At 55.6% G+C, this 15,079-nt stretch overlaps 1 protein-coding gene across 1 annotated transcript; it reads right to left on the reverse strand.

Annotated features, from left to right (window-relative positions):
* Positions 1-2,113: 2,113 nt before the first annotated feature.
* Positions 2,114-14,719, reverse strand: SART1 (spliceosome associated factor 1, recruiter of U4/U6.U5 tri-snRNP). Its single transcript, XM_045555870.1, has 20 exons — positions 14,320-14,719; positions 12,272-12,329; positions 11,841-11,896; positions 11,197-11,323; positions 10,963-11,068; positions 10,626-10,703; positions 10,415-10,514; positions 10,182-10,324; positions 9,851-10,057; positions 9,014-9,138; positions 8,794-8,927; positions 8,574-8,707; positions 4,397-4,570; positions 4,188-4,298; positions 3,903-3,990; positions 3,343-3,433; positions 3,099-3,234; positions 2,512-2,601; positions 2,285-2,406; positions 2,114-2,198 (listed from the first exon to the last, which is right to left on the reverse strand). The coding sequence occupies exons 1-20, from the start codon at positions 14,630-14,632 to the stop codon at positions 2,180-2,182; spliced, it is 2,412 nt and encodes an 803-aa protein (XP_045411826.1). The 5' UTR covers positions 14,633-14,719; the 3' UTR covers positions 2,114-2,179.
* Between the last annotated feature and the right edge of the window lie 360 nt (positions 14,720-15,079).

Genomic DNA, 15,079 nt, shown 5'->3' on the forward strand with positions numbered 1-15,079 from the left:
GCAGGTGAGAATGGGCGACTCGGGCAGCTGGTAACTGGGAGCAGAAGGCAGACAAACACCCCCCTGACCTACACCCGGCACCCTGGGAGGCCCTGGCTAAGGGCTCACTGACCCTCAGGCCCACCTTTGAGGCATTACTGCTCCCAGGTGCCTCAAGGTTGGGGGAAGGAGGTATTGTTGGTGTTGCCCAACTAACAAGCAGCAAGGCTGGGACGGGCCCTCTTTGGGTTCTCCCTGCCCCAGGCACTCAGGCCTCCAAGGGACTTGGCGGTCGCCAGCCTCTCCTAGCCCTGGGCACGTGGGCAGGGCACAGCCTAGGGAACAGGCTAGAATACATCAGGGCAGAGCAGAGCAAGTCCCCAGCCTGGGGACCCAGAGCCACAGGACGCACACAGGAAGCTAGCAGGCAGCACCAACCAGGCGGCTTCCTGGAGGCCCCTCAGGGAGCCTTTGGGGGGCCCTTCTGCACCCTGGCTCATCTGCCCTGTTACTAGGGCCCCTCCTGGGGCCAAGCCTGGTGTGTCCTCACCTGGGTCCACCTTGGCTCTAGACCAGGCCTTGGTTGTTTCTGGCTGTGACAGTGGCCGTGACAATTTCCTAATAGGGCCATTTCCTATAGACAATAAGGTGTGAGCTTCAACACTCGGCCACGGTCTCCATCCCACGCCAGGGACACTGGACTGCCCGGCCACCACCCAAAGCACCTCGTAGGCATTTGGGAGGAATGGCCCAAATCCTTCACCCAGCCTGGACACGCCAAGCCCACCCCAAGGACCCCTTCCTAAGTTAACTGGGGAAGCAGCCAAAGTGAAAATACTAGTATCAGAATCAGATGTCAAACAAGGGGAGATAAAGCACGCAATAAATTGGCTTGACTTGGCTTTGTGGCACTATTTTTTTTGCCATACAGAAACTGCATCGCCAAATACCAATGGTTTGAGGCAACTGAGTTTTGCCCCTTGCTTACATTTTTCTCACCCCAAGATTATTTATATGTATGTACGTATGTATTGTTTTTTTGGCCTCCTGACTTTGAGGAACAGGATCATGATTATTTTTTAAAGCTCACCATTTTCTTAAATTTATTTTTTTGTTTCATTTTTTGATTTTAAAATTCATGACCCATCTGCAACGTATCTGGGTGTGGGTTTAGGTGTATGTGAGGAAGGGAGCCGGCTTCCAAGACTCCAAGGAGGCCACTGTCATCTTTGCATCGATTCAGGGCTCCTGCATGTCCCCCAGCAGCTGGGTCAAGCTTCCTTCATAAAGCCCAGTCCGAGGAATCCCATCTTTCCTGGTGGCATCATGTGGGCACATCTCCCCAGAGGCCTGGGCACAGCCCTCCCCACAAGTTCTCTGAGGACTCCAGCCGGGGCGACACACACCAAGCACAGTGTCCACGCCGCTGGACGCAGACGCAGGCAGCCCGGGAGAGTGAGCGCAGGAGATGGCACCGCTGCCCTCCACAGCCCAGTCCCTGCCCTGCCAGACTAGGCCGTCCTGGACTCTCTGACCAGAAGAGATGACAAGGCAGTGACTCGTGTGGCCCTGGAAGCTGGGACAAACCAGGGTGACAGTCTCTAAAAACACCTTCCAGTTCTTACCAGAAAGCTGGCCCTACAGAGAAGGCGTGACCCAACAACCAGGACCTGGTTACCTCGCTGGGTGGGGACTCGGGGGAAGTAAACCAACTGGCTTCTCCGGGGCCGGCTGGGGCGCAGGGTCCAGGTGGACTGTCTCAAGGGTCCGGGCTAGTTCTCTCCCGTCATCCTCTTTAGTTACTCGTGTCATCCGCTAGCTGGGTCTCCCCCAGCAGAGGCCACCCCTCAACCACACGTGCTCAGGGATCTTCCCATCTTGCTCATGTCTCATTTCCACCAGAGTAAGTGAGTGGATGGATGAATGAATGAATGAAGGAGCACATCCAATCCGCACAAAACAGCCCATAAAGCAGAGGTGTCTTGACTGTATAAATGGTGGAACTGAGGCTCAGAGAGGTTTAGTGACTTGCCTGAGGTCACACAGCTGACCGTCAGTGCAGGGCCCAGCCTGCCTGAGGGCACTGCCTGCCCTTCCTCCCGGGTCCAACTCTGGAATCAGCACCATGACCAGGGAGGAAAAAATGAGGGAACTTTATTTAATATTAAAGTTGGGGAGAGGACTGGAAGAGAAGTCAGCTTCACTTGGTGATAGTGTTCCTGCAGAGAGAAGAGGGACGTGAGCCTGCGGAGAAGGGGGCACAGGCCTCGCCACCCCACCCCTGCCCACCCTCGCGCCTACTCACGCGTTCATGCTCTTGCCGCTGCCACTGAGCACGATGTACGGAGTCTTCTGGGCCTTTTGCTTCTCCTGGAGCAAAGCCACGGTGCCCAGGGGCGTGTCACTGGAGCTCATCTTCTTTAGGAGCTGTGGGGTCAGGGACCAGTCAGCACAGCAGGAGCAGGCCCCAGTGTGCCAGTCAGCCCCAGCACCTGCCAGTCAAAGCCCCGCCGTATCCCCAAGGGCACCCACCGCCTCCTCATCCAGCTTCTTCATCCGCCGCTCTGTCTTCATCTTGCCTGAGCCCTTCCCGTGGAAGCGGTGGGACAGCTGCCGGAAAGCCTGGGGACACAGAGCACGAGCTGAGAGCTGCAGGGACCTTGGGTGGGACCAGGGCCACCTGTGCCCACAAGGAGCTTCACAACAGGGTGGGGGGTATCGATTCACCCAACCCAGTGCCAGGGGCAGGGGCTGAAGGGAGGCAAACCAGGAGGTGTGTGGGAGAGAGCGCTCGTGGGGTGGGGCACAGGAGGGTGGTGGCCTTTGAGGCTCCCAGCCAGCACTGGGGGCCAGTTGGGGAAGGGCCTGGATGCTGTCCACCAGAATGATGAGAGCCAGTGAGGGGGTTCAGGCTGTGGCAGGCGGCAGAGGTACCAAGGCACCTGCCTGACCCCCCTGCCAGGCTTGTGAGGGGACTGCTGTGCCCACCAGATACAGAAACCAAGGCAGTGGTTCCAATACTTTGCTAGGCCCCGCAGCCGGTGGGAAGCCCAGGGCTCCATCCTCTTCTTGACCCAGGGGCACCTGGCCAGGCCACGTCTGCAAAGGGCCCAGCTCACCTCCTTGGGTGTGAGTTTCCGGCCTGTCTCATCCACGTACTCAATCTTAACATCAGGCTTGTAGCCATCCTTCTCCTTGAAGTCCTGGGTAAAGCCACGGTACTCCTCCCGCCGGCTGTACTTGTCATCGATGGCCCTGGCATGAGACAGAGGGGCCTCGGTGTGAGCCGCTGCCTGGCTGCTGTGTCCTGGCAGCCCCAAGCTGGCACAGGCCCCGTGGCCCCAACACGCCCACCACACTCACATCTTGTCCTCGATGCAGTACACCGCTGAGGGCAGGGACTTGTTGGGGGCCTTCACTCGGGCCACCTTCTGCACAGTGGTCTCCAGCAGCCCTGGGGACAGATGTGAGACTCCAGGCTACCCAACCGCTCAGAAGCACAGCTCCAGGGCAGCCTGAGGAGGCGAAGGCCTGTGGCCCCAGCAGCCAGCGGGCACTACGGGGCCAGCATGCCACGGGAGGAAATGCGACAGGCCCGCTCCACAGGGAGAGCAGAGACACTCAGAAATCAGCCCTCACCAGGGCGCTGGCCGAGTACACGGCAGAGCTGGCATCTTAATACCAGGGCCCTTCTGTGCAGAAGCCAGAAGTTTCCACTCCCCCGACTCCTTCCTGGCAGAGCAGACAGACAGACACTACTGTGACCCCATTCCCAGGGTGGAGGGGGAGGAGTGGCTCAGGGAACCGGGACTGAGACACAGAGGCAGCCGACGCAACCTGAGGCCCTGCCCGTACCTGCCTCGCCCACAGGCGCCCACAGCGTGCAGGCCCTGTCAGGGCTCGTGCTGCCCTGGGCTCCTCACCTTTGTTCTGACACAGGAGCAGGGCGGCCGCCAGCCCCCTATTCACGATGGGTTCCTCGTCCAGGATGGTGGTGGAGGAGGCGGAGAACTGGGGATGACACAGGTTGGGGGTTAGCAGGCGCCAGGCCCCCTGCAACTCCCCTCGTTTAATCCTAAACAACCCGAGCGAGGTCCACAGAGCCCATTCCACAGACCAGGAGGCTGAGGCTCTGGGACACTGAAAAACTTGCCAGGCGCTCCGTCCCCAACCTGAGCCCCCACCCCACTGGGGCGCAGCCTCCTCACATCCTGCTGCTGCTTCTCTTCATCCAGGTTGACTGTGCTCCAGCCAATGTTCTCCTCGCCGTCCGATTCGGAGCCCCCATTAGCCGAGCGCTCCTCGTCCCGTTCAAAGTCCTGGGGGACAAAAGACCAGGGTCGGCCTGGACAGCGCCGGCCCCACCAGCCCACCCCACCTGAGCACTGAGGCTCAAGGACAGACGCCTAGGACCCACCATGAGCTCCTCCTGCTCCCCGCGGTTGCCGGCCAGTCCGTAGGTAGGGATCTCCCCCAGGGTGCGACAGAACTCGGACGTGGCATTGAACACGATGGCCCCCTTCCGCTCAGGGTCCTCATCCTCCTCCCAGCCCCGCTGGTGAGACTCCAGCTTCTTCACAATCTCCACCACCTGGGGGAGGGAGCAGCTGTGGGCAAACCCGGAAGTTTCTGGGGTGATGCCATTGAGACCCAGGAACCCAAGGGTCCTCCTGGTGGCAGCAAGATAAGCCATTCCCACAGCCACAATGGACCCCCAACCGTTCCCCACTTCCTCTCTGATGCCCCCAGGCCATTTTCCACTCTGCAACTATCTCACTAGGTCATTCCTCTGCTCTAAACCTGTCCATGGCTCCCTACTGCCCTTAGAATTAACATCCAAAATCCTACACAGCCCTCCCTGACCAGGCCTCTGCTGACCCTCTCCAAAGCCCCTCGAAACACTACCTACCTCAGCCCCACGTACCTTCCTCCAGGGTCCCTCCTGCCACCCGATCCTCCCCTGACTAGCTCTTGTTTCAGGACCCAGTGTAAATAGCATTTCTTCCAGAACCTCTTCCCTGAGGTCACAGGGCAGCCAGAAGGCCCACTCTCTTGACTTCCCACAGGCCAGCTTCTCGTTTTCCACTTCACACAGAAAGCAGGCGCCGCGAGAAAAGAACCTCCCTGCACTACCAACTCGAAAACTGGCAACCCACGCACAGGGCAGCCGCACCCTCCACCTTCCCTCCTGTCTCGGCAGATGCCTGGCCACATGCACAAGGATTATCTAGTATCTTCCATCTTTTAAAACCATTCTCCCTCAACCCTACAGCCCCCATGACAAAAAACACCTCAGAGAAGTTTCTAGTCACCATGTCCACTTCTGCACCCCCCCTCCATTTCATTATGGGTATTTTTTAATGAACTTCATCAGAAACACAAAGGGACATACCTAACACACACATGTTTTCCTAAATAATAACCAAACCAGCATGCACGTCCCCACGGCCAGCTGACAAACAACACTGCTAACTCGCTCCCAAGCCCGACACATTGGGGGTCATGATTCGCCAGCTTGTCTTTACAATGTCACCACATAAGGACTGCACCCTGACCAGAGTTATTGAGTCATGCATTTTTAAAGTGTTACATAATCTAAATCACACTGTATGATTCTTCTATGATTTGCTTCTTTAAAAACATATATCTTTAAGGTTAATCCTGCCATGAGTGCCTATACATGATATGAATGTACCTGGATCTAGTTATCCGGCCCGCTGAGGATGGACTTTTTCTGTTATCACAAACTGCAGCTACGAGCCATCTGATGCCTGTCTCTGGGTGCACCTGGGGGACTGCCTGGGAGTGGGATGTGGGCGGGCCCCGGATCACGCACTGTCCTCCCAATCTGCCAATCTGGTTAGATCCACTCCTGTGGCCACTCACACGTGAGTGTGACAGCATGCCTAAGAATTCTGGTCTTCCACGTCCTCCCTCATCCTCACTGTCAGACTTTGACATTTCTGCTGAATTGCGTGGGTGTGACACAGCACAGCATTGTTTCGGCTCAGTTCCCCTGCATCTAGCCTTCCTCTTCCGGGAACTGCCCAAGTCTCTGCCTATTTTTCTGTTTTGTTGATCTCTTTTGTCCCTGTATATTCTTGACACCATCCAGTGCTTGGCTGTGTATATGCGCAAATTATCTTCTCCTTCTGGCCTGTCTTTTCACGTTCTTCTTTGTATCTTTCATAAAAAAAACAAAAAAACCTTAAATTCTTAATTTCTATATAGTTTAATGTTAGCATTTTTCCTTCAAGGTTTATGCTTTACATTTATATCTTAAAAAATCTTTCCTACCAGAAAGTCACAAACAAAACTTCCTTAATTTTCTTTTAAAATGTTAAGTTTTTACTTTAAAGTTCTCTAAGGTGTGAGGTACAAACCCAATTTCTTTTTTCTGGAGGCAGGGTCTCGCTCTGTCACCCTGGCTAGAGTGCAGCGGCGTCACCAGAACAGAGCTCACAGCAGCCTCCAGCTCCTGGGCTCAAGCGATCCTCCTGCCTCAGCCTCCCAAGTAGCTGGGACTACAGGCATGTGCTACCATGCCCAGCTAATGTTTCTATTTTTTGTAGAGACAGGGCCTCAATCTTGCTTAGACTGGTTTCAAACTCCTGAGCTCAAGCGATCCTCCCCCCTCAGCCTCCCAGAGTGCTGGGATTACAGGCGTGAGCCACCGCCATTCATCCTCTTAATATCCCAATTCTCTGTAGCATTGGTCACAGCTGATCACTATCTTCCTCTTACGGCCCTTTCCATACAGGGCTTCCAGGATGACACATTCTGTTCTTTTACCTTCGTCACGTGCACTTTCTCCACCTCTTCTCCTGGGACCCTAAGTTCTTTTCTTTCTTTTTTTTTTTTAAGTAGGATCCCCTTCTTATTTTTCATGTATATACATGTGCATATATTTTCTTTCTTTTTAAACGCTTTACTGAAACCTATGTCTCTTCTCTTCTTTATCTAGCCTCACTCTCTTGGTGACTCCAGCCAATCCCATGGCTTTAAATCCTATCTATATGCTCACTTCCACATTATATCACTGGTCCCATGGGCTACATGACCTTTACAATCCTCTATGATTCTTGGATATAATTTTTAAAAGCTGATGCTACCAACCATCAGATTTGAAAAAGAAAAACCTCCTTCAACTCACACCCCTTCAGCCTGTTGCTCCATTTCTCTGTTCCTCTTTAGAGTCAGGCTGGGCAAACTATGGCCCACCACCTGTTCTTATAAATAAAGTTTTATTAGAACCTGACCTATTCATTTAAACATGGTCTGTGGCTGCTCTCCCTACCATGGCAGAGCACCTGAGTAGCTTCAACAGAACCCATAAGGCCTTAGACCTCACAGGTTGACCATCTGGTCCCCCAACAGAAGTGTGCCCCATCCTGCTCTAAGGAACTGTCCCAGCCGCTGCCCTCACTTCCTCACTCCCTATCTTCCCAGTCCTCTGGAATCCACCAGAACTGCTTCTGCCATGTCAAATCTGACTTCACCTCCTCACTCCCTCACCTCAAAACCCTTTCCTGGCTCCTGAGGCCTCATTCCTGCAGCTTCCCTCCTGCACCTCAGGGGCTGCTGCTTCTCCGACTCCCCTGCAGGAGTCCCCACCTCTACCCGACATGGTGGGCACTGGGGCTCCCTCCGGGCTCTCTCCTCTCAAGCTCCTGTCTCCCTAGGTGGGAAGTGTAGGGTTAAAAATGCGGCCTCTGGAGTCAAGCTGTTCAAATCTCAGTTCTGCCACCTTGCCTAATGCCTATGCCTCAGTTTCCTCATCTATAAAATGAAAACAAAGGAAACTTCCTCACAGGGCATTGCTGTGAGGATTAAATGAATCAATACACATAAAGCACCAGAGCAGCACCCGGCACACTAAGTGCCCTGTGAGGTCGGTGATGACCGTGGCCTCGAGTGCCTCCCCCACCAACCCCTACCCCGGATACCAGCCCCACCAAATCTCCACCTCAGCTCACACCACCGCCCCTCACTCTCTGCTCCAGCCTATCTGGAACACTAAGGTCATTTCTCCTGAAGACACTGCCGTCCCCTCTACCTCTACCCCCAATCTCTGCAAGTTTGGCTCCTTGTGTCACTCAAGTCTCAGCTTAAATGTCACCCTTTGAAAGATCTTCCTTGAACATCCCATCAAAGATCCCAACCCTCCCACTACTCTCTCATGTCATCCTGGTTTTTTGTCTACCCAACTCTCATCACTATCAGAAGTGACTGTTTCCTGTCTTCACCAGGTCACTGCTGCCGCCCAACAACACACTAGAAAGTCAGCTCCATGAGCACAGGGCCCCTTGGCTGTCCTCTTCACCAGTGACCCCCAGCCCGAGAATAATGCTGTCCTCGTGGCAGCCATCAACAAATATTCACAGGAGGAAAGAGGAGACGCAAGGCTCCAACCACTAAAACAAGCACCTTAAGGTGAAAACACCACAGAAATCTAGAAACCTGCTCACAACATGACATTACACGGAAAAGAGACTTCAAATGGGAATGTGGCTGTTGCCTACAACACAGGTGCACACAAGGACAGGCTGCCACAGACACGCGGGTCCCCCTGGCCCGCCAGCACCCAGCCTCACCTTCTCACCGCTGTCTCGCAGCTGTTGCAGCTGCCGCAGCCGGCGCCCCTTCTCCAGCTGCTTCTGCAGCTCCAGCTCTGCCTCGTCCTCCTCCAGCGCCTCCGGGGACCCTGATGGCGAAGCGCCACCCTCCTCTAAGGGAAACACAGGGGATGCCTGCTCAGACCACCTCCCTGCACCCCAAACTCCTGTCCCTGCCTCCTCTGGCTGGGCCCCTCACCCTCATCACTGATGTCCATGTTCTCCACGCGAGTGTCATCCGATGGTGGGGGCTGGGACGTGGGCTCCTTTTCTTCCTCATCCTGGACCTCCTCCTCCACCTCGGGCACTCGGCGCCGGCCCCGGCCCCGCAGTCTGGGGGAAGGAGGCTCTCCAGTGAGCACTGGCCCCTAGGCCAGCCTGGCCCAGCCCTCACACCCCACCACCGTGTCCGAGCCCACCTGGAACCGAAGTCCCCATCTTGAGTCTGGTCCCCAAGAGGCAGCAAGTCATCTGCCCGCACTACCACCTCCTTCTCCTTCTTGCGGATTTTCTTCACTCGCCGTTTGGTCTTTTTAAAGGTCACCTGAGGGGAAGCGAGGAGAGACATAAGGTGGGGAAGGGGCGCAGTTGGGCCAGCCATAGTCCCACAAGGGTGAATGCTTTAGTGTGACTCTGTGCCAGCCACCATCTGAAGCACTTCCTGTACATGATCAACACCTAAGGTGGCTGAAAGTGTCATCCCGCTTATGAGGTGAGGAAACTGAGGCATGCAGAGGTTAAGTACCTGGTGCAAGGTCACCTAGCTCTTCAGCAGGAGGTCAGGGCTGGGAACCTCAGCAGTCCCGCCCCAGAGTCCTGCTCTTACCCACTTGGCCAAGACACCTACCGCGCCAGCTGCCTACGCTGTGTTCCCACAGTCACTCCACGTGCGAAATCCACACATGCCCGTACAGTTGCCATTTACCCCCGTTACTACTAATCCTCGCAGCAACCTCAGGAGGTGGCTCTTATCACTGATATTTCAGATGCGCCACCCCAGGCTCACAGTTAAATGACTTACCCAAGTCACAAGCTGGCAGCATGGCAGAGCTGAACACAAACTCGGGCCCATATGGCTCAACAGCCCCTGTTCCATCTACACCCCGCAACTCCCCCGGGCTGCCATTTACCGCCCACCCACAAGGCCAAGCACTTCATGAACGTGAATACTAATCACCCTCCCTCCTCTGCCCACGCGGGCAGCTCGTGACCCAAGGGGAGGGAGAATCACCACCCCAAAGCAGGGGAGGGCTCACCATCTCCTCAGGCGTGAGGTACTCAGAGGCCAGCCGGGGTCCCACTGTGCTCAGGGACTGAGCTTGCAGCCGCAGCTTGGCCCGGATCTCTTCCAGCTCTCGCTCCCGGACGCCATCGGCCATGCCGCCCTGCTCCAAGCGGAAGCAGTGCGGCCGCTCCCCCTCGAGCTCCTCATCGTACTTGGACAGGATAGAGCGAGGTTTTTGCTGCAAGGCAAGAGGTATGGGTTGGGACACAGGCTGATGCTGAAAAGCCATGGAGCCACCCTCTCTTTGTAGCCCCCACTCCCAATGCCCTGGGCCCCAGCTGCCCACCCAACCCAGGGCATGCCTGTGCCAAGTCGTCCACGCTCTCGTCCTCTGCATAGGGCAGGTAGTCGGGCTTCTTCTTTCGCAGCTCTACGTTTTTCTCTGCCCGCTCTTTATCCACCAGGTTCACGTTCACCAGCACATCCTCCTCCTCCTGTAGCACACCTGGGCACAGGGCAGAGACAGTGGCCATTCACACGTGCCCTTGATTCAGCGGTGCCTGTGCCCCCAGCCAGAGGACCCAGCTCAGCTCACCTTTGTCCTTGAGGGTGAGGATCACGGTCTCCCCTTCTCGAAAGGAATCTATGGCATGCTCCACAGTGAGGCCCTGCAGGTCCCGGGCACTGTACAGGTCCTATGAGGGAAGGTCCAGCTGAGTCACCAACCCCAATCTACCCAACCCTGGGATCCCAGCACCAAGGCCACCAGTGCCGCCTCCACCAACCTCCCAGTGCTACAGCCTCACCTGCCGCCTCTGCCCAAACTCCTCCTCCACCAGAGTGCTGACTCCAAACTCTTGGTCCATCTCCTCCAGCAGCTTGGCCTGTGAGACAGGGAGGGAGTGACCTATGATCTCAGACTACTCAGCATCACAAGAAAACACTCGGGGCTCTACCAAGTGGGAGTACAGAAACAGCAGGCCTTACAGGCAAGCTGCTGAGAGCCCAAAGCAGATGCCACTGACCACAGACCTCCTACTCTCTAAGCCCCACATCACCTCCCACAGGTCAGTCTCCTGCCTCGCTGCCTAGTCAGGCCACCAGAGGCACTTGGCAACCACCCCAAGCTGCCCAGTCACTCACCCTCTTCTCTGCCAGGTCCTTCTCCTTCTGCAGCTGCCGGCTCCTCTCGATCCAGGCCGCAGTGTCGTCCAGCCAGGGGTCATCCTCCCCTAGTGTCTTTATCTTCCTGACCATGGAAGAAAAGTGACACTCTGGGAGCCCAGCTCATGCTTACCCAATCCCAACTCAAGAGGCAGTCAAAGACGGCAGCTCCCTCAGCGCTACCCTTGCCCACCCTGGCCGGGACCCCCTCACCCCAGCTTTTGGTTCAGCAGTCGCTTTTCTTTGGCAGCCGCCAGCTTCTCCCGTAGTTCCTCGCGCTGTCGCAAGGCCATGGGGTTGATGACATCAGCTGTCACGGGCTCCTCCTTGGTGCCCGCCTCTGGAAGGGGGGCCCAGACGTGAGGCTATACCCGCCCATGGCTGGTGGGAGAGGAGGGAGCCACTCACCCTGCCCCCTTCCAGCTCAGTGGGCCAGAAGGGGCCAGGAGAGGGAGGGAAAATTCCTGCACCTCCCTACTCCCACTGTGTCCCCACACTTCCATGTCACCCCACACAAGACAGGATTCTCTGTGTCCTCCATAGCCCCTCAAATCACACACTGAAGAAAAATAACAGATCAACCCCTGCACAGCCCAGTGCAGCAACTGTGCACATCCCTCGGCCCATCGAATGCCACCTCCGAGGGTGAGTATGCGATGGCCAAGTGCTTCAACTCAGCAAGTAGAGTCCCAGATCCCCACTGTGACAGCAAGGAAGGACCTCGTGCCTTCTGGCAAATAAGCATGCACAAGATCAATAAATGGTGCTGAATCTGCACTCTAACCCCACTTTCTTCAAAGACCCCTTCAGATGGCCTCTTGCCCTCACCCAAACCCCATCCTCGGCCATATACTCACCCTTCTTGACAGCATTGACCTCCAAGGGTTTCAGCCCCAACTTTGCACGGAGTTTGCTAAGGACAAGACACAAGTGTTAGGGGCTGTCAAAGAAATGGGTGTCAAGTACATTCCTGGATGGAGAGGAAGCAAAACAGAGTGGAAATGAGTGGTCCTAAGGGTTCCAAACACAGGGCCTGACTCAGGCGGCCTAAGGAATTCAGAAGGGCACTGGCCTCCGAGCAGGGAGCACGGGTGCTAGGCCTGGCCTGTCCTAACCAGCAAAGGCCGCCTTTCTCTTAGATCTTGGCTTCCTCTCCTGTAACTCAAAGGCTGGCTGAGATGACTGATATGGCCTTTCTAACTCCAATCAGTGGTGTGAGAAAGCCTCCGCAGGGGCTGCCCCAGAAGCCACCTGTCTTCAGAAGAAACATAAGAGAGACGGTACTCACTTGGTCTCTTCGATGCTGAGTGAGGAGGCATCTCCTGAGCTAGTTTTGGAGCTGGCAGCTAGAACAAGAAGAAGCACGGCTCAGGAGCTGAACACAAGGCCAAGAAGCCAGCACCATTGGCTCTAGCTGCAAGGTCAAAGATGAGGGCACCTCACCAGCACCCGGGCCTGCTGAGACACCAGAGAACAGTAGCCTTCTTCCACCTGAGCTCCCCAGCAGCTCTTCCTGCCTTAGCCCTTAGTCCAGTCTCAGAGCCCTGCCTCTTCCTTTCCTGACCCAAGAGGTCCGACTTCCAACTTCTTGCAGCTTTCACCTTGCCCTCTCTACTTTTTTATTTTTTGGAAGAGACAGAGTCTTGCTATGTTTCCCAGGCTGGTCTTGAACTCCTGGCCTCACACAATCCTCCCACCTCAGCCTCCTCATTAGCTGGGACTACAAGTGCCCAGGCTGCTCGCGCCACTTTTGTATATTCTGTGTCTTCAACCTAAACTGCTCTCGCTGATCTTACTCTTATTAACAAAATCCTATCCAAATGCAAAGATCAAACACTATGTCCCTCATGAAGCCCTATTCAATTACCGATCAGAATTAAGTGCTTTCCCCTGAACTCCACAGCACGGTCAGCCACTTCTATGTCTGTTCCTTCCCACAGGGCAGGGAATGAGGGAATATGCTAGTAGCATGACTATGTCCTCTGTACAATTCATGCAGTCAAGAAACACTTTTAGGTGTCTCCTCTGTGCTGGATGTTGGGGACAGAGATAAATAAGCATTTTGGACTTCCTCATCCACCTCACAAACAGCACATCACTCAACACCACAGAGAGGAGCTGGACACAATCTGATGGAGGTCCTTCGACCAGCCGCCACCATGAGCTCTTCCTTTCCTGTCTCCCCAATCCACATCCCACCTCCTCCTTCTTTATCCTAAAGGTTCCTCTCTCCACCTGGGCCCTGGAGTCCAACCTCTCTAGGCTCTCTCCAAGGTCACCAGCTTCCTTATTTTTTGCAATGGATTCTTTTCAGTTCTGATTTTGCTCAACCTTCTGTGGTGTGAGACTGTTGATCGCTGCTTCCTACTAACTATAGTCTCTTCCCACAGATCCCAAGACACAAAATCCTCTGGTTTTCCTGCCTTTTTGACTATCTCCTTTTTTGTAGCATCTTCCTCTGCCCACTACTAAAATACTGGCATTTCTTGGGTTCTATTCCTGACCCCAGCCTTTCACTCCACATTCTCTCAGGTGGCTTCACTGGCCGCTAAATACTCATGGCTCCCATGCACATCAACCTCAACACTCTCCAAAAATGAATGCATTATCTATCTGCCCCCCAAATCTGCTTCTCAGCTCCTCAATCCCAGTAGATGACATCACCACCCACCTAGCTGTTCAAGCCAAAATTCAAGGAGTCATCCTCTTTCCCTTCTTCTGCTCTCCCTCATTCAAGCACTAGGTTCTGTTAATTCCTCCTCCAAAACACTTCTTCAATCTGTCCACTTTTCTCCAACTCACTGCTGCGGCCTCAGTGCAGGCAGCCTTCACGCCGGTCTAGAACCCTCCAGATTTCCCAGCCTCCAGTCTTGACCACCTTTGATGCAGTCCTCAATGCAGCGATCTTTGCAAGATACGAGTCTGAGCAACCTACTGCCCAACTCAAATCCATGGCTCCCTACTACCCTCAGGATGAGTCCAAGTCTCTTTAAACTACAGTACCAGATTCTCCGTGTTTGGACCCCTATTTTACTGCCTCATGAGCGCTACACGACTTGCCCCACGCCAGGTTTTCTCTTGCCTCTGCACACGCTAGTACCACCACTTCATTCATTCACCCAATACGTTTATTGAGGACTTGTGATGTACCAGCAATTAAAAACAGAAGACTTCTGTCCTCGTAAACCTTAGCAGAGAAAATCAACATGTAATGCCAAATAACTGTAGTAAAACTGATAAGTGTTGATAATGGGAGCCTGAGGTGCTCTGCGGACACTGTGGGCCCGCACCCCCCGGACCCCCACGCCGGCCCCCTGCACAGGACCTGCCCCTCACCGGCCTCGTAGCCGTCATCGCGCTTCTCCCGCTTCACGCGCCGCTCAGAGGGCTCTGCCTGGCTGCGATCCCGCCCGTGCGCGCTGCTCCGGGCCTCGGCCTCGGCCCCGCGCCGCCCGCTCCCGCGCTCGCTTCCACGCTCTCGGCTCCGCTTCCGTCGTTCGCCGCCGCTGCCGCCACTACCGCCACTCCGATGCTTATGCTTTTTGTGTTCCCGGTGCCGAGGCGGCTGCTCGGTGGCGCCCCCGGTGCCGGCCGCCGCCGTCGTCCCGGCCGCCTCCTTCTCTCCGCGGTGCTTCTTTGACGACCCCATCGCGGTACATCGGCCCGGAGCCCGGCAGCCACCGAGTCCCGACGACGCAAAATGGAAACACTTCCGGGTCGCTTGGCAGCCGCTGTCGTGTTGCCGGAAACCAAGAGCGGCTGCTTCCGTCGTTCGCTTTGGAGCCTGCCCCAAAGGCTCATGGGAAGGCTGGGATCGGGGCCTGACTGCGGTGCGCGGCGGCGTCGGGCTGGTGGCGGTCTCTTCTCTGGTGGCCCTGTTACGCCTGCGCCCCTCCAAGGTCGCACAGTTAGCGTGAAGAAGAGCGGATCCCAGATCTGTAAGGTCCTAGAGGCCTTCTAAGCCAGCGTCCCCGGAGCTGGAAGACCCTCCCGGCCTCCCTCCGCTTGCACTCCCCCAGGCGCGAGGTGTTCCCTGCCCCACGGTCTGTCCGTGGACAGCTTTCTCCTCTCCAGTAGGCGCCCGCCTAGTGCATTC

Source organism: Lemur catta, chromosome 7, assembly GCF_020740605.2.
Source record: "Lemur catta isolate mLemCat1 chromosome 7, mLemCat1.pri, whole genome shotgun sequence".
NCBI classification, from domain to species: domain Eukaryota; kingdom Metazoa; phylum Chordata; class Mammalia; order Primates; family Lemuridae; genus Lemur; species Lemur catta.

Excerpts from the sequence above, each read along its gene's own strand:
- SART1 (XM_045555870.1), bottom strand. The coding sequence starts at position 14,632 with ATGGGGTCGTCAAAGAAGCACCGCGGAGAGAAGGAGGCGGCCGGGACG. Across the intron at positions 3,434-3,902 it reads GCTCCTGTGTCAGAACAAAG|GGCTGCTGGAGACCACTGTG; the intron begins GTGAGGAGCCCA and ends ATCTGTCCCCAG. Across the intron at positions 3,235-3,342 it reads TACTGCATCGAGGACAAGAT|GGCCATCGATGACAAGTACA; the intron begins GTGAGTGTGGTG and ends GTCTCATGCCAG.